The 22,207-nt window shown below is 40.8% G+C and overlaps 1 protein-coding gene across 4 annotated transcripts in view; it reads right to left on the bottom strand.

Annotated features, from left to right (window-relative positions):
• Positions 1–20,960, bottom strand: part of SEC23IP (SEC23 interacting protein) — a 43,022-nt gene extending 22,062 nt beyond the window's left edge. For 2 of the 4 annotated variants that reach the window (XM_058697951.1, XM_058697952.1), the window contains exons 1-12: positions 20,714–20,959; positions 16,574–17,106; positions 13,054–13,276; positions 11,726–11,919; positions 9,710–9,799; positions 7,505–7,625; positions 5,901–5,990; positions 4,495–4,636; positions 2,894–3,102; positions 2,210–2,328; positions 1,518–1,670; positions 152–247 (exon numbers count right to left, since the gene is read on the bottom strand). In XM_058697951.1, coding sequence (XP_058553934.1) covers positions 152–247; positions 1,518–1,670; positions 2,210–2,328; positions 2,894–3,102; positions 4,495–4,636; positions 5,901–5,990; positions 7,505–7,625; positions 9,710–9,799; positions 11,726–11,919; positions 13,054–13,276; positions 16,574–17,106; positions 20,714–20,876 — 2,133 coding nt within the window. In that variant the 5' untranslated portion in view covers positions 20,877–20,959. Of the gene's footprint in view, positions 1–151; positions 248–1,517; positions 1,671–2,209; positions 2,329–2,893; positions 3,103–4,494; positions 4,637–5,900; positions 5,991–7,504; positions 7,626–9,709; positions 9,800–11,725; positions 11,920–13,053; positions 13,277–16,573; positions 17,107–20,713 lie in introns of all 4 variants that reach the window. The other 2 variants (XM_058697953.1, XM_058697954.1) reach the window with 2 other exon arrangements.
• Positions 20,961–22,207: the final 1,247 nt, after the last annotated feature.

The raw sequence follows: 22,207 nt of genomic DNA, 5'->3' as shown, positions 1-22,207 counted from the left end.
GTCTCGGCCTCCGTCAACATGACTGTGCCCTCGGGCAGGGAGCACACCCGCTGGCCTAACCATACCAGTATCAACGCAAACTTCCAAAATACAAAGGAGCTAGTCAAAGATGGGTTTGGGTTTCTATTTTTAGGGCAGAAATCAACTTTACCAGTTTAACCGCTTTCTGTTTTACAAAGTTAGCTATCTTCTTTCTGGGTCCAAGGGGTATGCCCATCTCCTTCAGGTCATCAACTGTGCACATAAGCTTTAAAAGGAAACAGATAAGCACATTAGTTAATTGGTCTAATGACAGATGAGCTTCAACCGAAATAAGGAAATGATAACAAGAACCCATATCACTGAAAGCAATCTAAGATCCAGTCGATTTTTTAAAAGTCCATTTGTTTTTAAATCATGGATTAATTTAGGCTGTAAAATCTGGGGCCTCCACATCTAAACCATTCTATTTATTTTTGGCTGAAAATACATGCGTGTTGTACAAAATTCAAAAGCTACAGTCGGGCAGACAATGAAGTCTCTCCCCTCCCCTCCTGTCCTCAACACCCCTCTCAGGAGCCACTGCTGACAATCTGCTCTCCTTCCAGAGACACCTTCTGTATATACAACACCTATGTGGTTTTCCTTGTATGTGTAGCCTGCTATACAAACAGGACTAAACTGTGTGCTTTTCTCGTAACATACCTTAGGAATCACTTCACACCAGTATTTCTGACACCTTATTTATTCAAGCTGCAGGTATTCCATTGTGTGCACGCACCATTAATTATTTCACTGGTGCCCTACTGGTGGACATGGAAGGTGTTTCTGAGGTTTTGCTATTATAAACAGTGCTGCAGTGAATACCCTTGTAGAAATTCTCGTGTAGGGGCGCCTGGGTGGCTCAGTCGGTTACGTGTCCAACTGCAGCTCAGATCATGATCTCACCATTCGTCAGTTCGAGCCCCAAGCCCCACATCGGGCTCTGTGCTGACAGCCCAGAGCCTGGAGCTTGCTTCCGATTCTGTGTCTCCCACTCTCTCTCTGTCCCTCCCCTGCTTATGATCTTTCAAAAATAAACATTAAAATATATATATATATATATATATAATAGTTTTTTTTAAAAATTCTTCTGTAAACACTTTTTTTTTTTCCTTCACCTATCTTCCTACTGTGTTGATGGGCTTTGTGGAACTATTTTGTAGGAGCTTTAAATAATAAGGAAATAAACTCTTTGCCCAGAAAGGATGTTCCAAATATTCTTCTTAATCTATTGCTGGCCGTTAGATGTTGTTTAGGGCATCTCCTGCTATGCAATTTTTCTCTTATGGCTTCTGGGTTTTGTGTCCTACTTAGAAGCATTCCCAGATTATACTAAAAAACAAACAAAACTCCTGCCTTCCATTTTTTAAACATGTAAGTTTCTGCCTTATCTGAAATGTATTATGATGTAAGAATGTTCAAACCATTCTTAATGTTTGATCTTACATACAGGAAAAACAATTTTAAACAGAAACGAACGAAACTATCATCGGTACCAGAGATTCCATGTCAATCTTTTCCTTTTCAAAAGTGCTAACATATTCAGAGAGGCTAAGTGCTTCCAGAGTTTCTTGCAAACTTAGGACTTCTTCATTTTCAACATCAAGGTCACAAGACTCATCCAAAGTCAGCTTTGACTCTTCAGGCATCTCAAAAAAAAAAAAAAAAAAAAAAGTCAAGGGAACATTACAAAGCTCAGAAAAACTTCTACAAAATGTCTCTTGACCTACAGAAAATCTTAAACAATTTTGCTCCACAAAGAAATCCATTTTAGGTAATTTATCATCCAAAGTTTGAATATTCTGAAAAAGAATATAAATTTAATAAATCATTCTCACTCCCGTTTTCTACAGTAATTTGCTTAACATTTTTTAAAATCCTAAACTTTCTCTCACATTTAAATTTATGACCCAGAAGAAAGAAAAGTGAGAAACTCCAACAAGCTACATGATCCTATCATACCTATAAACCTCAGGATAATTTGATTTATAAAAACATTTCAGGAGCACCTGGCTGGCTCAGTCAGAAGACTATGACTCTTGATTTCAGGATTGCGAGTTCAAGCCCCACAGTGGGTGTAGAGATTGCTTAAATAAATAAACTTTAAAAAAATTTTTTTCTGGGAAAGTTCAGACTTTAATAAACTGTTCAGCTTCACTTCTAAATCTGAATGTTAATCAGGCCATACCTGCTTTTCCTGAAAATGTGGCTGCTTCACAACTCCATTAGCAACAGCAAAAGGCCCAGGAGACTTTGACAAATTCAAATCTTTTTGATTAGATAGGATGTCAAATAATATTAAAGAACCTAGAAAAAAAATTGCATTTTGCTTTATAATGTACTAATAATTTTGTAACACTAATTATCATTTTTTTTACAAAGTCCCTAGGCAGAAGTCATACAAAAGTTAAATGTCATTCAAGATCTGATCATCAATATCATTATTTTACCAAATAGCAAAATAAACTAAAATACAAAGCATTCCTAGGTAATTGAAAAGCAAAAGCAGAATCTAACTAGACTCACCGCATTCATGTCTGCCCTTTATAAAACTTAAAACCTGGGGCACCTGGGTGGCTCAATCGATTGAGCATCTGACTTTGGCTCAGATCACAACCTAATGGTTCGTGGGTTTGAGCCTCGCGTTGGGTTCTGTGCGGACAGCTCAGGGCCTGTAGCCTGCTTCGGATTCTGTGTTTCCCACGGTCTCTGTTCCTGCCCCACTCACACTCCGTCTCTCTCTCAAAAATAGACATTAAAAAAAAATTAAAACCTGTAATTCTAAATCTCACACTAACATTGTCACCCTCTCTAAAAGCAGTGAGGACTCAACAAAAATCATGTTTAAAATGTGGATATTTGACAGTTTTACCTAAACTGTGACCAGCAACAGAGACTCCTCCTTTAAAGTCTGGATTCCGACTCATAAAAAGTGCATGTAGACGGTTGATCTCCATGCTCACTTTTTCCACAATCGTCTGACAGTAGGTGGGGCTATTGTAAAATAAAATATCTAGCAAGGTTTCATTGGTAAAGTGACGAAACCGACCAATACTTGGTAAGGTGATTTTCTTAATATTCCTGTTTAAAGAGAAGAAAAAGTATATTCAGTCAGTAGCCACCTTAAACCTATAGATTTTTTAAAGTTTAGATCCTGATTTCTAAATACACAATGAGTAAAGGAATCCCATAGGCTAATTATGAGCTGATTCTGTAGACAGTTATTATAAATGAATCAAGATAAAGCAAAAATTACGTGTGCCTATAGCTATACTATGACTTTGGGTCTTCATGAAGAGTTATTACATAAAAGAACGCCTACGTAAAAACTTAAATTTTATTTTTAAAGATGAAAGGCTACTCTTCCATTTTTCTTCCAATTAAGTGGAAATGAGGACACCTGACAAAAACTGCAGCGGAAAGGACAACAGGGAATATAACGAAGAATCAGAAAGCAGCTTCATGCACTGAAGAATCTTTCCTGATTTGAGAATGGAGGTAGCCAAGTTCATGAACATCCACATGGAGAGAAAACACCCTCATAATAGGGCCTGCCTGGAATAACATATGGAATAACACAGAATGCCGTTTGTAGAATTAGTTTTATTAAACTACGTGCCTTGAAACATTATGATGTTCACTAAAACCCAGACATGTTATTAGCCCTGTGCCCCAGCAGAAATGTTTACCTCAATCTGTGTTTCTCAACTGGGAGCACTCAAAACTGAGTGGGACACTAACTTGTCGTAGTGCCTACAGAGTGTTGCTGGTCTTTAACAACGACTGGAGATGTCTTTGGCTGTTATGGGTTCGAGGCCAGAGGAGGGGGTGCGTGCTGTTGTTGTCTAGTGGGTAGAGGCCAGGATGTTCCTAAATGTCCTACAACATACAGGACAGCACCCTGTCTCAACTACTACAGGTGAGAATAGTATTCTAAAACTGGCTTAAATTCCTTAGATTCTCAGGGCACCTGGGTGGCTCAGTCAGTCGGGTGTCTGACTTCGGCTCAGGTCATGATCTCACATCTCATGGGTTCGAGCCCCACGTCAGGCTCTGTGCTGACAGGCTCTGTGCTGACTCGGAGCCTGGAGCCTGCTTTGGATTCTACGTCCCCTCACTCTCTGCCCCTCCCCCGCCTCATGCTCGGTCTCTCTCTCTCTCTCTCTCTCTCTCTCTCTCTCTCATAAACATTAAAAAAAAAAATTCCTTAGAGTCTCTTATTTATAATAGGAACACATACATATGCCTACACACATGTGCAAAAACACACATGTAAACACACACAGATAAGTAGCATATAAACATTAACATCCAGTATTTAAATCGTATGTCAGGGCAACTAGAACATTTAAATAAAGGACTGTATTTGTTGAATATATCTGTTGAAGCTACAACAAACTATTTTATATTATGGTTTAAATCTTGAATCTAAGTGTGACTAATCCGAACGACAAGTTATCAAAGTCCACAAACCTGTCAACACCTGTGGCGTCCCCACCCAAGGAACTGTGCCAATGAACAGGAAGAAACTCCACTCTGCTTACTTTCCGATCGTCTAAAGATTTCTTGAAATGTGTCTGCAGCAATTTCAGAGAAACCACCCGAAAATCATCCACTTAAAAAAAAAAAAAAAAATTCAGGAAGACAAATTAAATAGGTTAAATTTTCCCAGCTTGACAGGTAGTTAGCAATTCCCATTAACTATGCCAGTATGCTTTATAACAAACTTCTTAAGAAAAAAAAATAAGAATGACAAAATCAGTCCAATAAAGAAAAAACCCAACTTTTAGGAAGCTCTTTTCAACTTGTCAATAGTTTAGAGGAATATGTAAATGAATTAACTTAACTACCACTTCTGGAAGGCAGCATGGCACTGTGGGTACAGACTCTGGAATCAAACTACCTGCCACTGGACCCCTGCCCAAGAACCCACAGACCACGAAAGCAGAAAAGCTAACTTGCGCTTACAGGCCTCAGTGCCGCACCTACCGGTGCAGAGGACAGACACCCCCAGGGTTTATTGGGAGAGGTAAGTAAAATTGACAAACGCAAAATGCCTGGCACAAACCAAGTATTGAATAAATACGAACTATTATACAAATATAAAAACAAAACTTCAAAAATGTAAGTAAACAGGCAGATTCACTGTTCCATTAAACAACTTCTTTCAACTAATTCACTTTAAATTTAAAGCTCAAAGCATAGGTATTCCCAGTTGCTAGAGGTGCTTAGGCAGAGGGTGTCTGTCAGGAAAGGCTAAATCATTTCAAAGATCTACCTAATTCTAATTATTCTAATTCTTCACATTCTAGGATTTTATGAGTTACACGTATCATAAGAGCAAATCAAGTACAAATTATTTCCCAGTGACCATTTAAAAATCTCCCCTTACAGTTCCTCAGCCAGTAGTACACAGCTGGAAACTATCTTAAAAATGAACATTTAGGGGCACCTGGTGGCTCAGTCGGTTGGGCGACCGACTTTGGCTCAGGTCATGATCTCACGGCTCGGCTCGTGAGTTCGAGCCCCACGTTGGGCTCTGTGCTGACAGCTCAGAGCCTGGAGCCTGCTTCCGATTCTGTCTCCCTCTCTCTCTGCCCCTCCCCCACTCATGCTCTGTCTCTCTCTGTCTCAGAAATAAACATTTAAAAAAAAATGTATTTTTAATGAACATTTAGTTTTGAGTGAACAGCTCTATCTTAGAAAATATTTTGCCAGGTATTTTCTATTTGTTTTAACATAAGGGTGTCACCTTTTGAATGTCTCTGAATAATACCAGAAAATGATACTTGTTCCAGGAAAAAAAAAAAAAAAATGAACATTTCAATGTTCTTCTGTTAGTTCTCAAGTCATCGCATGAAATAAAATGACTAACTTACCACATTCAATAATGCTTCTAAAGCGCAAGTCACACACAGGTCCAATGCCATGCACCATGAACACCAAATGGTCAACCCGAGGCATTTCTCCTACAAAAGAAATGCATACATGGCTATATACGTGCAATATTATAGATATCCCTTTTGTCACCACAAACTGGGCAAAGAACTGTAGGACCCTTCCATGGTAATAAGCTTTATTACTCTCTATGAGATGAGAAGAACAAAGCTCAAGGTCCACCTCGGTAAGTAACAGTGAACTAGACCAAGAAGTGGAGGAAGGTCACCCCTGATCCCAGAAGTTATGAGCATGTGATAATCATTAGTTTCGTGCCTACTGCATCTCCATAACCTTTGTGATTTCTTCAGGATTCCCCAGGAGACTACTAAGTCCCACATGGAAAAGCAATATGCCGATATAAAACTTTAAAATATTTCCCCCAGTGGGGCGCCTGGCTGGCTCAGCTGGAGGGGCATGCAACTCTTGATCTTAGGGTTGTGCTTTCAAGCCCCACACTGGGTATAGAGATTACTTAAATAAATAAATGTAATTAATTAAAATAAAGCATTTTCCCCAAATCCTTCCATTTCCCTATACAATATATATCCTGTATCGAGAGCATCTTCAAGATATATATAGGAAAATCAAGTTAAATCTATTATCTTACTCTGGCATATAGGAACACCTACAAGTTAAATTTACTATTTTACTCTGGTTATTTTGTTCAGATTCACAATGAGTACATTTATTTTATAATTTCATAAGACAATGAAACAAAAACGAAGTATGTAATTGTCAAAATAAAATGTGTATATTTTTTAATGTTTATTTTTGAGAGAGAAAACGCGCGTGCGCGTGCCAGTACAGGCAGGGGAGGGGCAGGGAGAGGGGGACAGGATCTGAAGCGGGCTCTGTACTGACAGCAGAGAGACCGATGCGGGGCTCAAACTCACCAACCACAAGATCATGACCTGAGCAGAAGTCAGACATTTAACCAGCCGACCACCCAGGTGCCCCTGAAATGTGTCATTTTGAATGGTGCAACAGGAGAAACCAAAGCATATACACTGGAGCAGGGGTTGACCAAACAGGCCAAATCTTGCTCACTGCCTGTTCTTTACAAAGCTTTACTGGAACACAGCTATGCTCATTTGTTTATATACTATCTATGGATGCTTTCGCACTGCAATGGCAGAGTTGAGTAGATGCGACCAAGTCCATATGGCCTGAAATATTTACTATTTGCTCCTTAACAGAAAAAGTTTGCAAACTTGCACTGGAGTAATACAAGGTAGATAAGGCATAACCAAAAAAAAGCCCAAATGTATTGCCAAAAGCCTGGTTTCAACCAGCAAAATGTTTCTTCACAACAATACGTATTTTAGAATTTACATTACATGGTTTGTATATCTTCAACAGGATTCTCAACTTAAAAATTAAGAGAGAGAAAATAGGATAAAAAGAAAGATATGTGCCAACCTGGCTGATTTCTGCATGTTACAGCAGGTATTCCTAATAATTGCTTCCTTTTTCATCATTCTAAAAATGATGCTACAATAGAGGAGTCGAAAAAAGACCTTGGCCCTAAGCAAACTATACACACCATCAGGAATTTCATCAAGGTTATCATCAATTCCACGCTTTACAACCCTGGGCCTTGTCTGTCCATCTTGTGTGGTTCCCCATTCATCGGGCACTGATGAAGGCTGGAACTGAACAATAACCTTCAAGACATGACAGAAGGATTATGACAGAGCTCACGACCAAGTGCATTTCCACTACAGGCTAAATAATTTATTTCAATACATACTAAACTACTTCATAGTATGAAAAATTTATAAATCAAGTACTCGTATTGTTCTCCCAACACCAATTTTATAACAGTCCTGCTAGAGTTCATTAACCATTAAAACTAGGCAAATCAATACCATTACCTCCAATGCATATACTGGAAAATACTACAACTAAATCAGAAGTAGTATACCTTGATTTTAAAAATGTAACATAATAATCCAGGGTTATGCATAAGAAATTAAGGAAAAATTACCTAGAAGAGAAGAATCTTTACCTAACAAAAATACTTAAGGCATAATCCTTTAAATAGCAAGATTCTCAATTAATTTACAAAGTTCAATTTCAATGCCAAAAACTGATATACCCACCACTTTTTAGGAAAACACATATCCTGTTAAACCAACTGTATTGAACTTATTAGTCCTATGTCACACAGAAAATTTTCTTCAAAAAAAATAAAGGATGCATGTAAGATGGTATGCAAAATGTTTGTGTTTGCATCAAAAACAAATGAAAAACAAAAGGTTAAGAGTAGTTACTAACAGGAGAAGAAAAAGGAAATGCAGAGTAAGAGGCTTTTATTCTTGATTTGATACCTTTTTATATTGTTTCAATTTTGTTGGCAAATGAATGTTTTTATTTTTATTTATTTCAGTATCAATAAGAACTACGGAAGTGAAGAGATTAAAATTACTTTTGTTTTCTTTTATGCTTTTCTAAAATAAATAAATAAATACCCTATGTTCTGAGAAACTATGGTTTGCCAAGTACTATGCTAGAAATTACTTCGTTTTATTTAAAATATGATCCTGACCCTGGGAACATTGAAGTAAATCTTATCACAGGTGAGGAACCTGGAACTCAGAGAGACTAAGCGTGGTAAATGAAAGACCACTAATCAAGATCTTAAAAAAAAATAAATTCATGGAGACAATATGAACAAAAATAGGAAGAACATATTTTTAAAAGGTGAAATGAGACATCATCAAGTGGAGGGTGGGTAAACTGTGATGCACACTAAGCTTCAGCGGACACACAGACATCAACAGCCTCATGAGAAAAATTCAAATTTCATTTTTGTTTCTACGATCAATGTGGATAAGTAAGCTTTTAAAAGCCACGTGCTTGTTACAACTAGATCCCTACAGAAGTTAACAAAAATGAGCATTTATCTACAAATCAAAGCCACACTGAGATACCACCTCACACCGGTCAGAGTGGCTAAAATGAACCAATCAGGAAATTATAGATGCTGGAGAGGATGTGGAGAAATGGGAACCCTCTTGTCCTGTTGGTGGCTGGTGCAGCCACTCTGGAAAACAGTGTGGAGGTTCCTCAAAAAATGAAAAATAGACCTACCCTATGACCCAGCAATAGCACTACTAGGAATTTACCCAAGGGATACAGGAGTGCTTGATGCATAGGGCACTTGTACCCCAATGTTTATAGCAGCACTTTCAACAATAGCCAAATTATGGAAAGAGCCTAAACGTCCATCAACTGATGAATGGATAAAGAAGATGCGGTTTATATATACAATGGAATACTCCCTGGCAATAAGAATGAAATCTGGCCATCTGCAGCAATGTGGATGGAACTGGAGGGTATTCGCTAAATGAAATAAGTCAGGCAGAGAAAGACAGATACCATATGTTTTCACTCGTATGTGCATCCTGAGAAACTTAACAGAAGACCATGGGGGAAGGGAAGGGGGAAAAAAAAGTTACAGAGAGGGAGGGAGGCAAACCATAAGAGATTCTTAAATACTGAGAACAAACTGAGGGTTGATGGGAGGTGGAGGAGAGGGGAAAGTGGGTGATGGGCATTGAGGAGGTCACCTGTTGGGATGAGCACTGGGTGTTGTATGGAAGCCAATATGACAATAAATTATATTTAATATAAAAAAAGGAGCATTTATCAACCACATTCAATAAAATATTTATTGAAAGGAACCTTACACTTTAATATCTTTTTTTTTTCCTTAACACTTTAATATCTTAAACATTAACATTACCTTTGGATTGTGCATAACGATGGTCTCTCCGCTTGGGAACTCTAATCTACGGTGCCACTGATTGGTGGTTACTGCTTTTTTATATTCAGCCTAAAATAACAGAAACATATAAGCCAATAAGACAAATCTATGCCATGGTGAGAAAAAGTGGAAGAAAAGTAGAACTATGATGATGATAAAAATAACGTAACAGCAGTTCTCATGTACTATTTATCATCCTTGTCTGTCATTTTACATAGATTATCTTATTTAATTAATTACTCTCAATCACTCCTAAATAAGATTATCCTCAGTACATACAGGAGAGAACAAAGGTTTACCCAGTCTATTAGTTTCCTAGAGCTGCTATAACAAAGCACCACAAAATGAATGGCTTAAAACAATGGAAATGTACGGTCTTGGAGTGCCTGGGTGGCTCAGTCAGTTAATCCTCCGAGTTCAGCTCAGGTCATGATCTCACGGTTTGTGGATTCGAGCCCCGCATCAGGCTCTGTGCTGATAGCTCAAAGCCTGGAGCCTGCTTCGGATTCTGTGTCTCCCTTGCACGCTGCCCCTCCTCCACTTGCACTCTGTCTCTTTCCCTCTCAAAAATAAATAAACATTTTAAAAATTTAAAAAAACAAAAACATTAAAAAAAAAAATGTACTGTTTCACAGTTCCAGAGGCTAGAAGTCTGAAGTCAAGTGTCAGCCAGGGCCGTATCCCTCTGAAACCTATAGAAGACTCCTTACTCCTTCCTTGCCTCTTCCTAGCTTCTGGTGCTTTGCCAGCAATCTTTAGTGCTTTTGCTTTAAAGATGCAACACTCCAATTCTCTATTTTTACTTGGTATGATGTCAAGTCATATTGGATTAGGGGCCCAACCTTTTCCAGAATGATCTCATCTTCACTAACTATACCTGCAAGCACCCTATTTCCAGGCAAGATCACATTCTGAGGTGCTACAGGTTAGGGCTTCAACATATCTTTTGTGGGATGCAAAGGAGGACACAATTCAACCCCTCAGTAGACATTTTAAGTTCACAGTTGCATGAGATCGCAGGCATAAAGTAGCACGGGCAGAACCGCAGTTCACTCTCACCCTCAAATTTCTGACTCCAAAGACTGGACTGTTGAACAATTTTCTTTCTAGGGAAGATTAACATTTTAGGGGCCCCTTTCAACGTTAACATAGTGTTGTTTTAATGTTTTCTGTTAGTGCCAGTTATCTCAGTTTTAATAACTACTACATTAAAAAATAGTAAGTAGGAGCGCCTGGGTGGCTCAGGCAGTTAAGCGTCCAATTCTCGATTTCAGTTCAGGTCATGATCTCACGGGTGGTTGGATCGAGCCATGCGTCGGGTTCTACGCTGACAGCCCTGAGCATGCTTGGGATTCTCTCTCTCTCTCTCTCTCTCTCTCTCTCTGCTCATACCTTGCTCACACGTGCTCACACATACCCGCTCTCTCTCAAAATAAATAAAAGTTAAAAAAAAATAGCAACTAAAGTGTTCTGTATCTCATTTCCAGTGTACGTAAATTGAATTCATTTATTAATTCAACCATTAAGTAGAATTATCGTAAGAAATGAATGCAATTATGTGAAACAACATTAACCACCAGTTTTAGAATGGCTAAGTCTTAAAACATTTGTTTCTATTCCGTTTTCTATCTATTTTCAAAAATCAGAAGTTAAGCTCAAGTCTTACTGAACAGTGATCAGAAAAGAATCCATGTGCTTGGCACGTGCTTTGAACAACAGATCCCAGCAGACTAAGTTGGTTTGAATGTTTGACACAAGTATCTAGTTTCTAGATCTGTGATACGCCCCTATAAAACAGTCTACCTTCAGCTACTGAGGCCATGATTAGCACCTCATCTGAACAAAGGCACCACTGAAAAAGCAGTCTTCTCTGTGAACAGCATCAAAACAGGCTCTTCAAAAGCCTGCTTTGTTGTGAGTGGTGTCACGTGAGGCTCCAATGTATACAGGGCCTACGGTTTTGAAGGAAAGCATAAAAGAATGAAGCCCACGTACCTCTAGTTTTTCACTGAACTCCTCCGTATAGGGAATAAATCTGCTGTCTGTGTCCCCTTTGTAAAACCAAGTACAGCGTCTGACTTCCGCCGGCTCCTCTTCCCAGTACACAGCCTTCCTCAGTCGATCATAGAGATAAACGTCATAGCGCCCTCCATCTGTGCCTAGAACCACACTCTCAGGGTCCGGCTGGACTGGAGCACAAAGTTCACATTTTAACCCAACAGTTACAAGGCAGGTTGAAAAATGATAAGTAATGAAAAAAAATAAATGAACTTTAAAAAGTAAAAGTAATAAATAATGAATATGGTGGCTAGTTGACCCTTAATGACACAGAACTAAGTTCATTCGTGTTTAAAAATTAAAGTTTGGGGTGCGTGGGTGGCTCAGTCAGTCAAGCGTCCAACTTCGGCTCAGGTCATGATCTCACACCTCGTGAGTTCGAGCCCCGCGTCGGGCTCTGTGCTGACAGCTCAGAGCCTGGAGCCTGTTTCAGATTCTGTGTCTCCCTCTCTCTCTCTGACCCTCCCCCGTTCATCCTCTGTCTCTCTCTGTCTCAAAAGTAAATAAATGTTAAAAAAAAAAAAGAAAATTAAAAAAAAATAAATGAATAAAAATTGAAGTTTAACATTAATTTGTGCTACTCAAAATTATGACTCTTCCTAAGTGAATTAAAAATAGCCAGAGCAGAGGTGTGAAGTAGGACCATAAAACAATTCAAATTAAAAATAAATAAATAGATAAAATAAGATGATAATTCAAATAACTGGATTTTCTTTTTTTAATCCAAGCAGCAAGTCTCCATGAGGTATGCTTCCAGAAGGTATTGAGTGATTTTTAAGTCTCATGATGAAATATCATCAGGATGAACAAAAACACAAAATTCTATACTCCAGGACTTCTCAGAGCCTTAACACACTGCAGTGCACTATCTCAAGAGGTGAATGAAGTTAAGTCACTTTCAAAACTGCCTGACTACAGAACACTTTTCAAAGCATCTTCAGGAACGAGAGTTCTAAAGAAGATGTTTTGTAAGTGTCCGTAACTACAAAAGAATGACAGATAGGAAAATTGACACCTACGTTATATGAACTACTCTATGTCTCTAACTTAAAACATCTTTAAACAAAGAAGAAAATTACTAAAACATTTTAAAAACCTTGCTTAAGTAACTCAGGCCTTCTATTACTATCACTATCTTAAGATACAGAGTCTGGTGGAGTCTACAAGGATTAAGGAATTCGACATTCACAAAATACAAGCCATGGATAAATACTATTTCTTCTCTTCCTAAAATGAGATAAAAATGATGCATGATCTGTCCTTACCTGAATTATAGATTTCTTCAAGATTCAAAGAGTCAAACACACTGAAAGGCATCCACAATTGTTTGTATTCTACCTCCTTGCAGTAAAACCAGTGGGGTTGAACAGGTTCATATTGGTTTTGAAGTAGAAAAGGAGGGTGCGTTTGCACAGAAGGACCTGTGGGTCTAGCAAGAGCCTGCTGTTGTGTTGGAGGGGTCAACCCCGATGGCACTGAAGGAGGAATCTGGAACACACCAGAAAGACAGGACTATGATGTCTGTCCAAAAAACAACAATTCCATATATGCCTCAGACCCAAAGTAACATTCATAATGATTATCCTACATATATCTCTGGACAACCATTTAGTTTAATAATTGGGCCCTAAAACAATGTTTCTTAACAACAACAAAAATCAACAAAATCCAACATCAGTCTCAAAGTAGACTGGGCTTTCTCAAACTGATGGTGAAGTAAACTGGCACCTTTACAGAAATCAATCTAGCAGTATGTCTCCTGTGATTTATTTAATCTCTATAACTTGCATATTCCTTGACCTGACCATTCTATTTCTAAGAACTCATCTTAAAAGACGTAATACAGAAACAAAAATTTACCTACAAAGACATATACTAAACGGTCACTTATAACAGAAAATCACTGGACACAATCTAAATGTCTAACAGAGACCTGATTAAGTACATTATCTGTGACTTAAAGGGTGGAATTCTCTAGAGCCATTAAAAATGTTTTAGAAAAGGGGCACCTGGGTGGCTCAGTCGGTTAAGCGTCCTACTTCAACTCAGGTCATCATCTCGCAGTTTGTGAGTTCAAGCCCCACATCGGGTTCTGTGCTGACAGCTCAGAGCCTGGAGCCTGCTTTGGATTCTGTGTCTCCTCCTCTCTCTGCCCCTCCCCTGCTCATGCTCTGTCTCTCTCTCTCTCTCTCTCTCAATAATAAATAAATGTTAAAAAAAATTTTTTTAACGTTTTAGAAAACAATCTTCACATCTAAAAAATGTTCACAGAAATCATATACAATGTTTGTCTACAAAAAAAGATAAAACATTAAAAAAATGAGAAGAAGGGTTATCCAGATGCAATTTTTAATCATTTGACTATTCTGCATTTTTCCAATTTTCTGCACTGGAAATACTTTTAAAATCAGAATCAGGGATGCCTGGGTGGCTCAGTCAGTTAAGCATCTGACTCCGGATTTCGGCTCAGATCATGATCTCACGATTTGTGGGTTTGAGCCCTGCATCAGGCTCCACACTGGGATTCTCCCTCTCCCCCTCTCTCTCTGGCCATCCCCTGCTTATGCAAGTTCTCTCTCCCTCTTTGTCAAAAAAATAAACTTAAAAAAAATTTAAACATGATGTGGCGCCTGGGTGGCTCAGTCGGTTAAATGTCTGACTTCAGCTCAGGTCATGATCTCACAGTTCATGAGTTTGAACCCCACATGGGGCTCTGACAGCTCAGAGCCTAGAGCCTGCTTTGGATTCTGCGTCTCCCTCTCTCTCTGCCCCTCCCCCACTTCTCTCTCTCAAAAATAAACAGTACAAAAATTAAAATAAAAAAAACACTTTTTTAAATTAGAAAACAATTATTTTTAAATGTTTTAATTAAAAATCATTTTGGAATGTTGTATCAATGTTAAAAATCACGGAGGTGATAACTGTACTGTGGTTATGTAAAAGGACATCCTTATTCTTAGAAATTTGCACTAAAATAGTTAGGAGTAAAGAGTCATAATGCATTCAACCGACCATTTCCCGAACAACTTGCACACACACATAGTGACAAGGGGAGAGAGAGGATGTCCAAATGTGTGAGTGTGTGCCTGTGCACAAGCAAAAGAACAAATGGGGTAAAATGTTAATGACAGGTAAACATGCATTAAGGGCACTGGGGTACTGTTTGTGCTATCTTTATTTTTGTAACTTTCAAGTCTGAAATTATCATTTTTAAATTTCTTAATTAGAAACCTTTTCAAATTTTTAATCAGCAAACTAATATATTAACTATCCCACATGCTGTGATGCGCTTACCTTCCAACATGCTGAAATCCAACATTATCAAGTTTGTGTATTGATAGGATTTAAATTAAACAATAAAACTGAGCCCATTCTCTATTCCCAAGAGAGAAGTTAGGTTATTTTCTGATTATAATACCGCTATCCCTGCCACACTTGGGTTAATTCTTCCTTTGAATCATTTCCCTTTTTTTGATTCAGTTGATTTCCCTGTGGAAGTCAGTTCAACAATCAGCTGGGGAAAAAGCATAAGGGAATTTCATAGAATTTACCCAATGCAAATGTTGCCCCATCACCCTCCTGAGATAGAGTTTGACTGTCTAGACCCAAACCTCATAAAGTAAATAAAAGAAATTATAGAAGTAATAAATTTTAGTCCCTGTAATTGAATGTTTTGATTGAGTAGGATAATTAAAAACTGAGAAAATGGCAGTCTGTTAATAAATGCTTCAACTCTGACATATCCCCAGATAACATTTATTATTGGTATCTTACTCTAAAATCTGGAAATATTGACATGTAGTTAACTCATTAAAATCAGGTACTACTTTCATAAATCAATAATATATGAACCATTTAATGAGCTTCCTTTAAATTTTTTTTTAATGTTTATGTATTTTTTTGAGAGAGAGTGGCAGTGGGGACCCATGGCAGAAAGAGAAGGGGGACAAAAGATCCAAAGTGGACTCTGCACTGACAGCAGGGAGCCCAATGTGGGGCTTGAACTCACGAACCGTGAAATCAAGACCTGAGCCAAAGTCTGACTCTCAACCAAATGAGCCACCCAGGTGCCCCTTTATGATTCCTCTAAAAGAATGTTTACTTCAAAACACATAGATTACAAAGAATCGCCTCTGAGAACAGTTTATCATCACATTGACTATTAAACGCCCAGTGTTGGGACACCTGGGTGGCTCAGGGGGCTGAGCGTCCAATTCTCGATTTTGGCTCAAGTCATGATCTCGTGGTTGGTGGGATCGAGCCCCAGGTCGGGCTCTGCGCTAACAGTGTGGAGCCTGCTTGGGATTCTCTCTCACCCTCTCTCTCTCTGCTCCTCCCCGACTTGTATATGCAGGTGAGCACGCGCCCGCTCTCACATTCTGAAAATAAATAACTTAAAAAAAAAAAAGGAATGAAAAAATAAAAATAGAAGCTCACTGTTTTTAAAAACACAGGCTAAGATGAGAGAGAGATAAAAAATCAGAGTGAGGGAGGGGCGCCTGGGTGGCTCAGTTGGGTGAGCATCCAACTTTGGCTTAGGTCATGATCTCACGGTTCCTGGGTTCGAGCTCCGCATCAGGCTCTGGGCTGATAGCTCAGAACCTGGAGCTTCCTTTGTATCCTGTATCTCCCTCTCTCTCTGCCCCTCCCCTGCTCACATTCTGTCTCTGTTCTCTCAAAAAGGAATAAACGTTAAAAAAAATTGCTTTTAATAAAAAATAAAATAAAAAACAAAATAAAATAAACCAGAGTGAATAGCTAAGATATAAAAACACATCTCCGTACCGGTGGCAAAGATCCTACAGGCATCTGGTACATCTGAAGCGGGGGTCCGGCGGGTGGAGGATGGGGGGGATGGCCTGGTGTTTGGCACTGTTGCAGCTGTGGGGGTGCAATATAAGGATTAGCCCTGCTGCTTACAGGGGTGTGACGGTATGGATTGTGTCCTTGTTGGGACGTTCCTTGCGGTGGGCTCCCAAAATTGGAAGGAGGGAGACTACTTGGCTGAGAAGGCAGGTAAGTATTCATTCCCATCTGTGCAGAAGGTGGAGCACCATACTGAGCCTTCGAAATGGCTGGTGAGCACGCATTCGACGCATCTTGGGATCCAGTTGTAAAAGGGAGAGCAGCTGGGGACTTGGAGTATGCTGAGTGTCCAGCCGATGCTGCCACAGTTGTTAACGGCGACTGTCCAATATTCCCAAAAGGATCACTACTGCTTGTTACCTGAGAGAAGTAACTAAAGGTCTGTGGGGTAGACGTGTGAGCAGAAGTCTGACCGAGGAAGCTGTCCTCCTCCCCAACGTCGGTGGAATCTTCTGAAAAGGAACAGGAGAGCAAAAGATTTAAAGGATATTCTATTTTTCTGTAGCTACGATCCTATAAGGCAGATCGAGCAATTGCACGTGTTCTTTTTTCTATCTCTGCATTACAAAAAAGAAAGAAAGAAAGAAAGAAAGAAAGAAAGAAAGAAAGAAAGAAAGAAAGAAAGAAAGAAAACCTTGTTCTTTTTTTCTTTGAGATGAAAAACTAGAAAATAAGAATACGAAACAACAAAAGGAGGGAAAAATCAGAATTCATTCATAAGCCCACCTCCCAAAGACAATCACTGTTAACACGTTAATGTTTTGGTACATAACCTTTTATATTTTTTTAATGAATAGTCAAGTATTTATTGTAAATATATATAAATTACACATATCTGTATATAGGAGTTTTTGAAAACAGAAACAAAATCTATACCTACTATTTTCACATCTTATTTTGAATTTCCTCCTGGTAAAAAATAATTCAAATATTTTCTGCTACCAAATACACGCAGTTTTATTTCTACAGTAATAAGAAACTTAAGTACAGACATGAACTCTGTTGACAAGAAGGGGTGTGTCGGGACTCTTACCTACAAAGCATTCATTGTACAAATGAACACGTGGTATTTGTATTCCCAAGGCAAAGTAGGTCAACCATTAATTGCCATCCCTAAAATCACACTATTGCGACCAGAGAACTAGCCATTAGAGAATGCCAAATCACTAAAAAAGCCATTTTCTAACCAAAGTTCAGTTCTCTTCACTTCCCTTTGCCCAAACTGATCTTCACCACAGGGATTATCAACCCCAAACTACCTTCTCTTCTGCAACCAAGTTGTAAAATAAAAGTATTCTCCCTCTACATGGCCTCAAAAGTCCAGCCCACTCTTCTTACTAAACTTTTATAAGCCCTTAGCTTGTAGAAACTTTCTTCCCAGGGGCGCCTGGGTGGCTCAGTCAGTTGAGCGTCCGACTTCGGCTCAGGTCATGATGTCACGGTTCGTGGGTTCGAGCCCTGCATCGGGCTCTGTGCTGACAGCTCAGGGCCTGGAGCCTGCTTTGGATTCTGTGTCTCCCTCTCTCTCTGCTCCTCCCCTGCTCACACTCTGTCTCTCTCTCAAAAATAAATAAAGATTGGGGCGCCTGGGTGGCGCAGTCGGTTAAGCGTCCGACTTCAGCCAGGTCACGATCTCGCGGTCCGTGAGTTCGAGCCCCGCGTCGGCCTCTGGGCTGATGGCTCGGAGCCTGGAGCCTGTTTCCGATTCTGTGTCTCCCTCTCTCTCTGCCCCTCCCCCGTTCATGCTCTGTCTCTCTCTGTCCCAAAAATAAATAAATAAATAAAATATTTAAAAAATAAATAAATAAATAAATAAAGATTAAAAAAAAATTTTTTTTTAAAGAAACTTTCTTCCTAATCTTTTCCTTCCCCCGGCTTATTCTCTCTTATCTCCTACTGCTGGAGGCATGGAGCCCAACAGAAGACCCACACTCAGCACACAGGCACACTGTGATCCTTGCCCCGAGAGGCCTTCTTTCACTGGCTCACAGAGATTCTGGCTTGAGCTTCTAGGCTGCTCCCACTGTTATTTCTCACGCATCAATTTAACTGAGATACTCCACTACTCAAAATACTCCTCTCCATTGTTTCTTTGTAACCAAAAACAAATTCTCACCTCCTTCACAAAGCCCTTTGTCTGCTGGCTTTATTCTCCTTTGGAGATACATCTCCAGGAGTTCCCTCTCTTTTCAGCTGCCTGGACCTCACTTGTCTTACATTTCTCAGTTCACCTCTCAACAACTAAAAACATGGAATGGAAACAAGCAAACAAACAAACAAACCCCTGTGGTATCTTTCATCCTTTAAGACAACCTGGGATCAACCTGATCCAAGAGACTTTTTTCTGATTAGCATCAACTGCAAATGAAATACTGATCTCCGCATGCTGCCAGCTCACCTCGGGGGCACTTTCTAATTACATGTGGACACATTCGGCATCGAAACCTACAACCTTAATGACCACTTGTACACTTTTGACACTCCCAAATCTGTCTCAAACCAGGAGCATTCTCCTGTGCTCCAGAACCTATCAACCAACTGCTTCCTCAACACTTTTGGCAGACTCAGCCACATACACCTCCAACTTACTAAGCCTGAAAAAGAACTTACCACCTTAACTGTCCTCCTTCATGTGCTTTTATCACACCGCACTATCTCAACAGGTGTTCACCAACATCCATCCAGACACTCAAACCAAAACATCATCTCTCAGACTCCTCCCCCGCTCCGTTTCTCAGTCCCTTCATTTAACCATTCAGACACTCATTCAAGAAACATGTACACAGTATCCATTACATGCCAGTTAGGGAGCCAGGTCTTCTGGCTAAAACTGAAGGAAGAGAAGGAGCCTCTGGGCTGATAAAGCTGACAGTATGGCCTCCAGGGAGTCACTGAGGCCCAACAATTTATAGTCTAAAAAATCTCTCACCTCTCTTCCCTGCTCTTCATACGCAATGTGGCTGGGTAGGTAGGGCTAGAGTGCCATCCACTCATGCCTGACTCCCAGCGGCCCCCAGACTGACCGCTCTTGCTACAGTCAGCTTTACTCTGGTGCAATCTCAGAAAACTCCAGTCTTTCTGAAACACACCTCCAGTTTCACTGCCTTGTTACCTTAAGATCCTTCGAAGGCTCCCCCACACCCTACAGGATGAACTACGAACTCCTCAGTACGGCATATGAGGCACTTCGTGATCTAGTCCCCACTGATTACTCACGCCACTCCTCTGCACACACTCTAGCAACAGCTGCAAACTTCAAGAAGCCCACAGTCCAACTAGAGAGGCAGATATGTTTATTTCACAAACATTTAGATAACACTATGTGCCAGGCACTGCACTCAGCACCTTACAAAAATCAATCCACTTCTCATTACAGTTTTATGAGGCTGTACGGACATGGAAAGTGAAGCACAGAGAGGTAAAGTAACATGCCTAAGGTCATACAGCAAGTTCCTGGCACAGCCAGGGCTGGAACGCAGTCTGTGCCCCTAGATACTGTGGTCTGGGTAATGCCACACAATCATTAAAAAGCAACACCCCTAGACAATAATAAGGAAATGAAAGAGCTAGGGTGCACGTAGGAGTGGGGGCCAAGGAGAACAGGAAACGGCTTCTTAGACAATGTGATGATGCACTGTCTTGAAAGATGAGTACTGCATTGTGTACCTCTACTTTGCAAGTCTTATAGGTCTATCCTAGGAGATCTCCTACTGTATCCTAGTTGAGAAGCACTATTCTCTTTGCATTCCCTGCCAGCACCTGGCACACTAGCATGTGTTCGACAAAAATCTGTGTAATGCCAGTGCCAGCGTGGAGCGTCCAGCCCTCGGATCAGAGGGTTCCTCGGACGAAAAGCAAGCCTCATGATCTGGCCCCCTACTTCCAATATTTCAAAGTCCCCGGGCCACTCAAACCTGGCCACGGATGGCCCTGGCAAGCCACCCACAGAGTCGCATCGAGGCGCAAGGAATACCTCCTTTCCGACCCTCGTCACCCCCCGCCCTCCGCCCGCCTCCCTGCACACACTCTTCCCACCGGACACCCCCCCGCCCCCACTACCTCCAGGCAGGAGCAAGGAGGCCGAGGCAGCGGCGGCTTGGGTGACTGGGATGAAGGGCACGTTGAAGCTGAATTCCGTGGCCGAGGAGGAGAAGAGTAAGTTAGTGCCCGATGAGGAGGTAGAGGCGGCGCCGCCGCTACCGTTAAGTTTCCTCTCGGCCATGGCTGCGGCCCACCGTCCGTTACACGTCTCCTGGCAGCCGGTGCGGCACCACCGGCCGGAAACCGGTCACACTCGGGGCCAGCACACTTCCGCACTTGCGCACAAGACCCGGAACTCGGATCGGCTCGTCAGCGGCCTTGCCCTTCCCCTGGAAAGCGCCGCCAGAAACCAACATGGCGGCGCTGGCTTCACGCCCGTGTCCTGGCACGTGACACTCCCCGGCGCGGCCTCGGCGGAGGCTGGGACTGGAGCGTGGGAGTGGCAGTACTGCTGGTTCTGAATAGAGTTGACGGTGAGGGTCACGGATTGCGGGGGGGGGGGGGGGGGGGGGGGGGCGCTGGGCTGCCTAAAAGTATCGACAGAAGAGTTTAACTGGCAAGATTTTGGAGGAACAGCGGGAACCTGCGGGAGCAGTCAGCAGAGCGCTGTCCCCATTGGGAGGGAAGAAGAGGTGTTGAGCCATTTGTAGCCAAAGCTGAGCCCAACTCACCCACGCTAGCACTCACATCCAACCCGCCCACATGTCTTTCTGGACTGAACTGAACTCTTTTTGTTGGCCCAGAAATAGAAACGGTAAAACTTTTGAAGTTTTTAAGCCATGTTTAAAAAAGGAGCCAGGAATTGAAATTTGGAGATGCTACATTTTAAAATAGCTTTCTATATCTGTCTACAATAATCTGATTAGTTAAATCCCAAAATGCGCCGTGGGTGACTTGGATGTAATTGTCACCTTTCATGTAGGTAGAGATTATGAAATAAAAAATAACAGATAAGTAGCTTTTTTGGAGGGAGGGAGAGGAAGATAGACCCCAAAAGAAGCTTTGAAATAATGAAACTCCTCCCCTGCAGCCATTCACTCCTGTGCAGAACCTGTTTACTTAATTCAGTAACTATTTAGTGTGCTTACTGTCAGAGATAAACAAAGTGAGACACTAGTTAAAGCAGTAAGGATAGATTTTACTGGGTAATAACTACTACAACAGGAAAGAGGGTACATCGTGAACTGAACCTCCCCAAAAGACTGCAGACTTTCCAAAGATCAGAGTGCTAAGGGGAAAGCATTGAAAGGTGCCAAGGGATGTTGGTCCACGTGACTAGGCCACGTAGGTTTGTTAACTGCCAATTATCTGGAGGAGAAACAAACTCATATCTTTATGACAGGCAGTTGTACAAGTTAGAGCAATATACCACCAGGCTGGGAGGAGATGGGCCTTGAGAAGACAGTTCTGTATGGCAGATTTACATCTCAAAATTATAAGGGATATAGAATTGCAAGTTTTCTAAAGTAACTGCTCTGAAATGGAGCTCAGGGGCCCAAATGCCTAGCACCA

The sequence above is a fragment of the Neofelis nebulosa genome, chromosome 13 (assembly GCF_028018385.1).
Source record: "Neofelis nebulosa isolate mNeoNeb1 chromosome 13, mNeoNeb1.pri, whole genome shotgun sequence".
Taxonomy (NCBI): Eukaryota; Metazoa; Chordata; class Mammalia; order Carnivora; family Felidae; genus Neofelis; species Neofelis nebulosa.
This window is presented reverse-complemented; position numbering and strand designations above follow the sequence as displayed.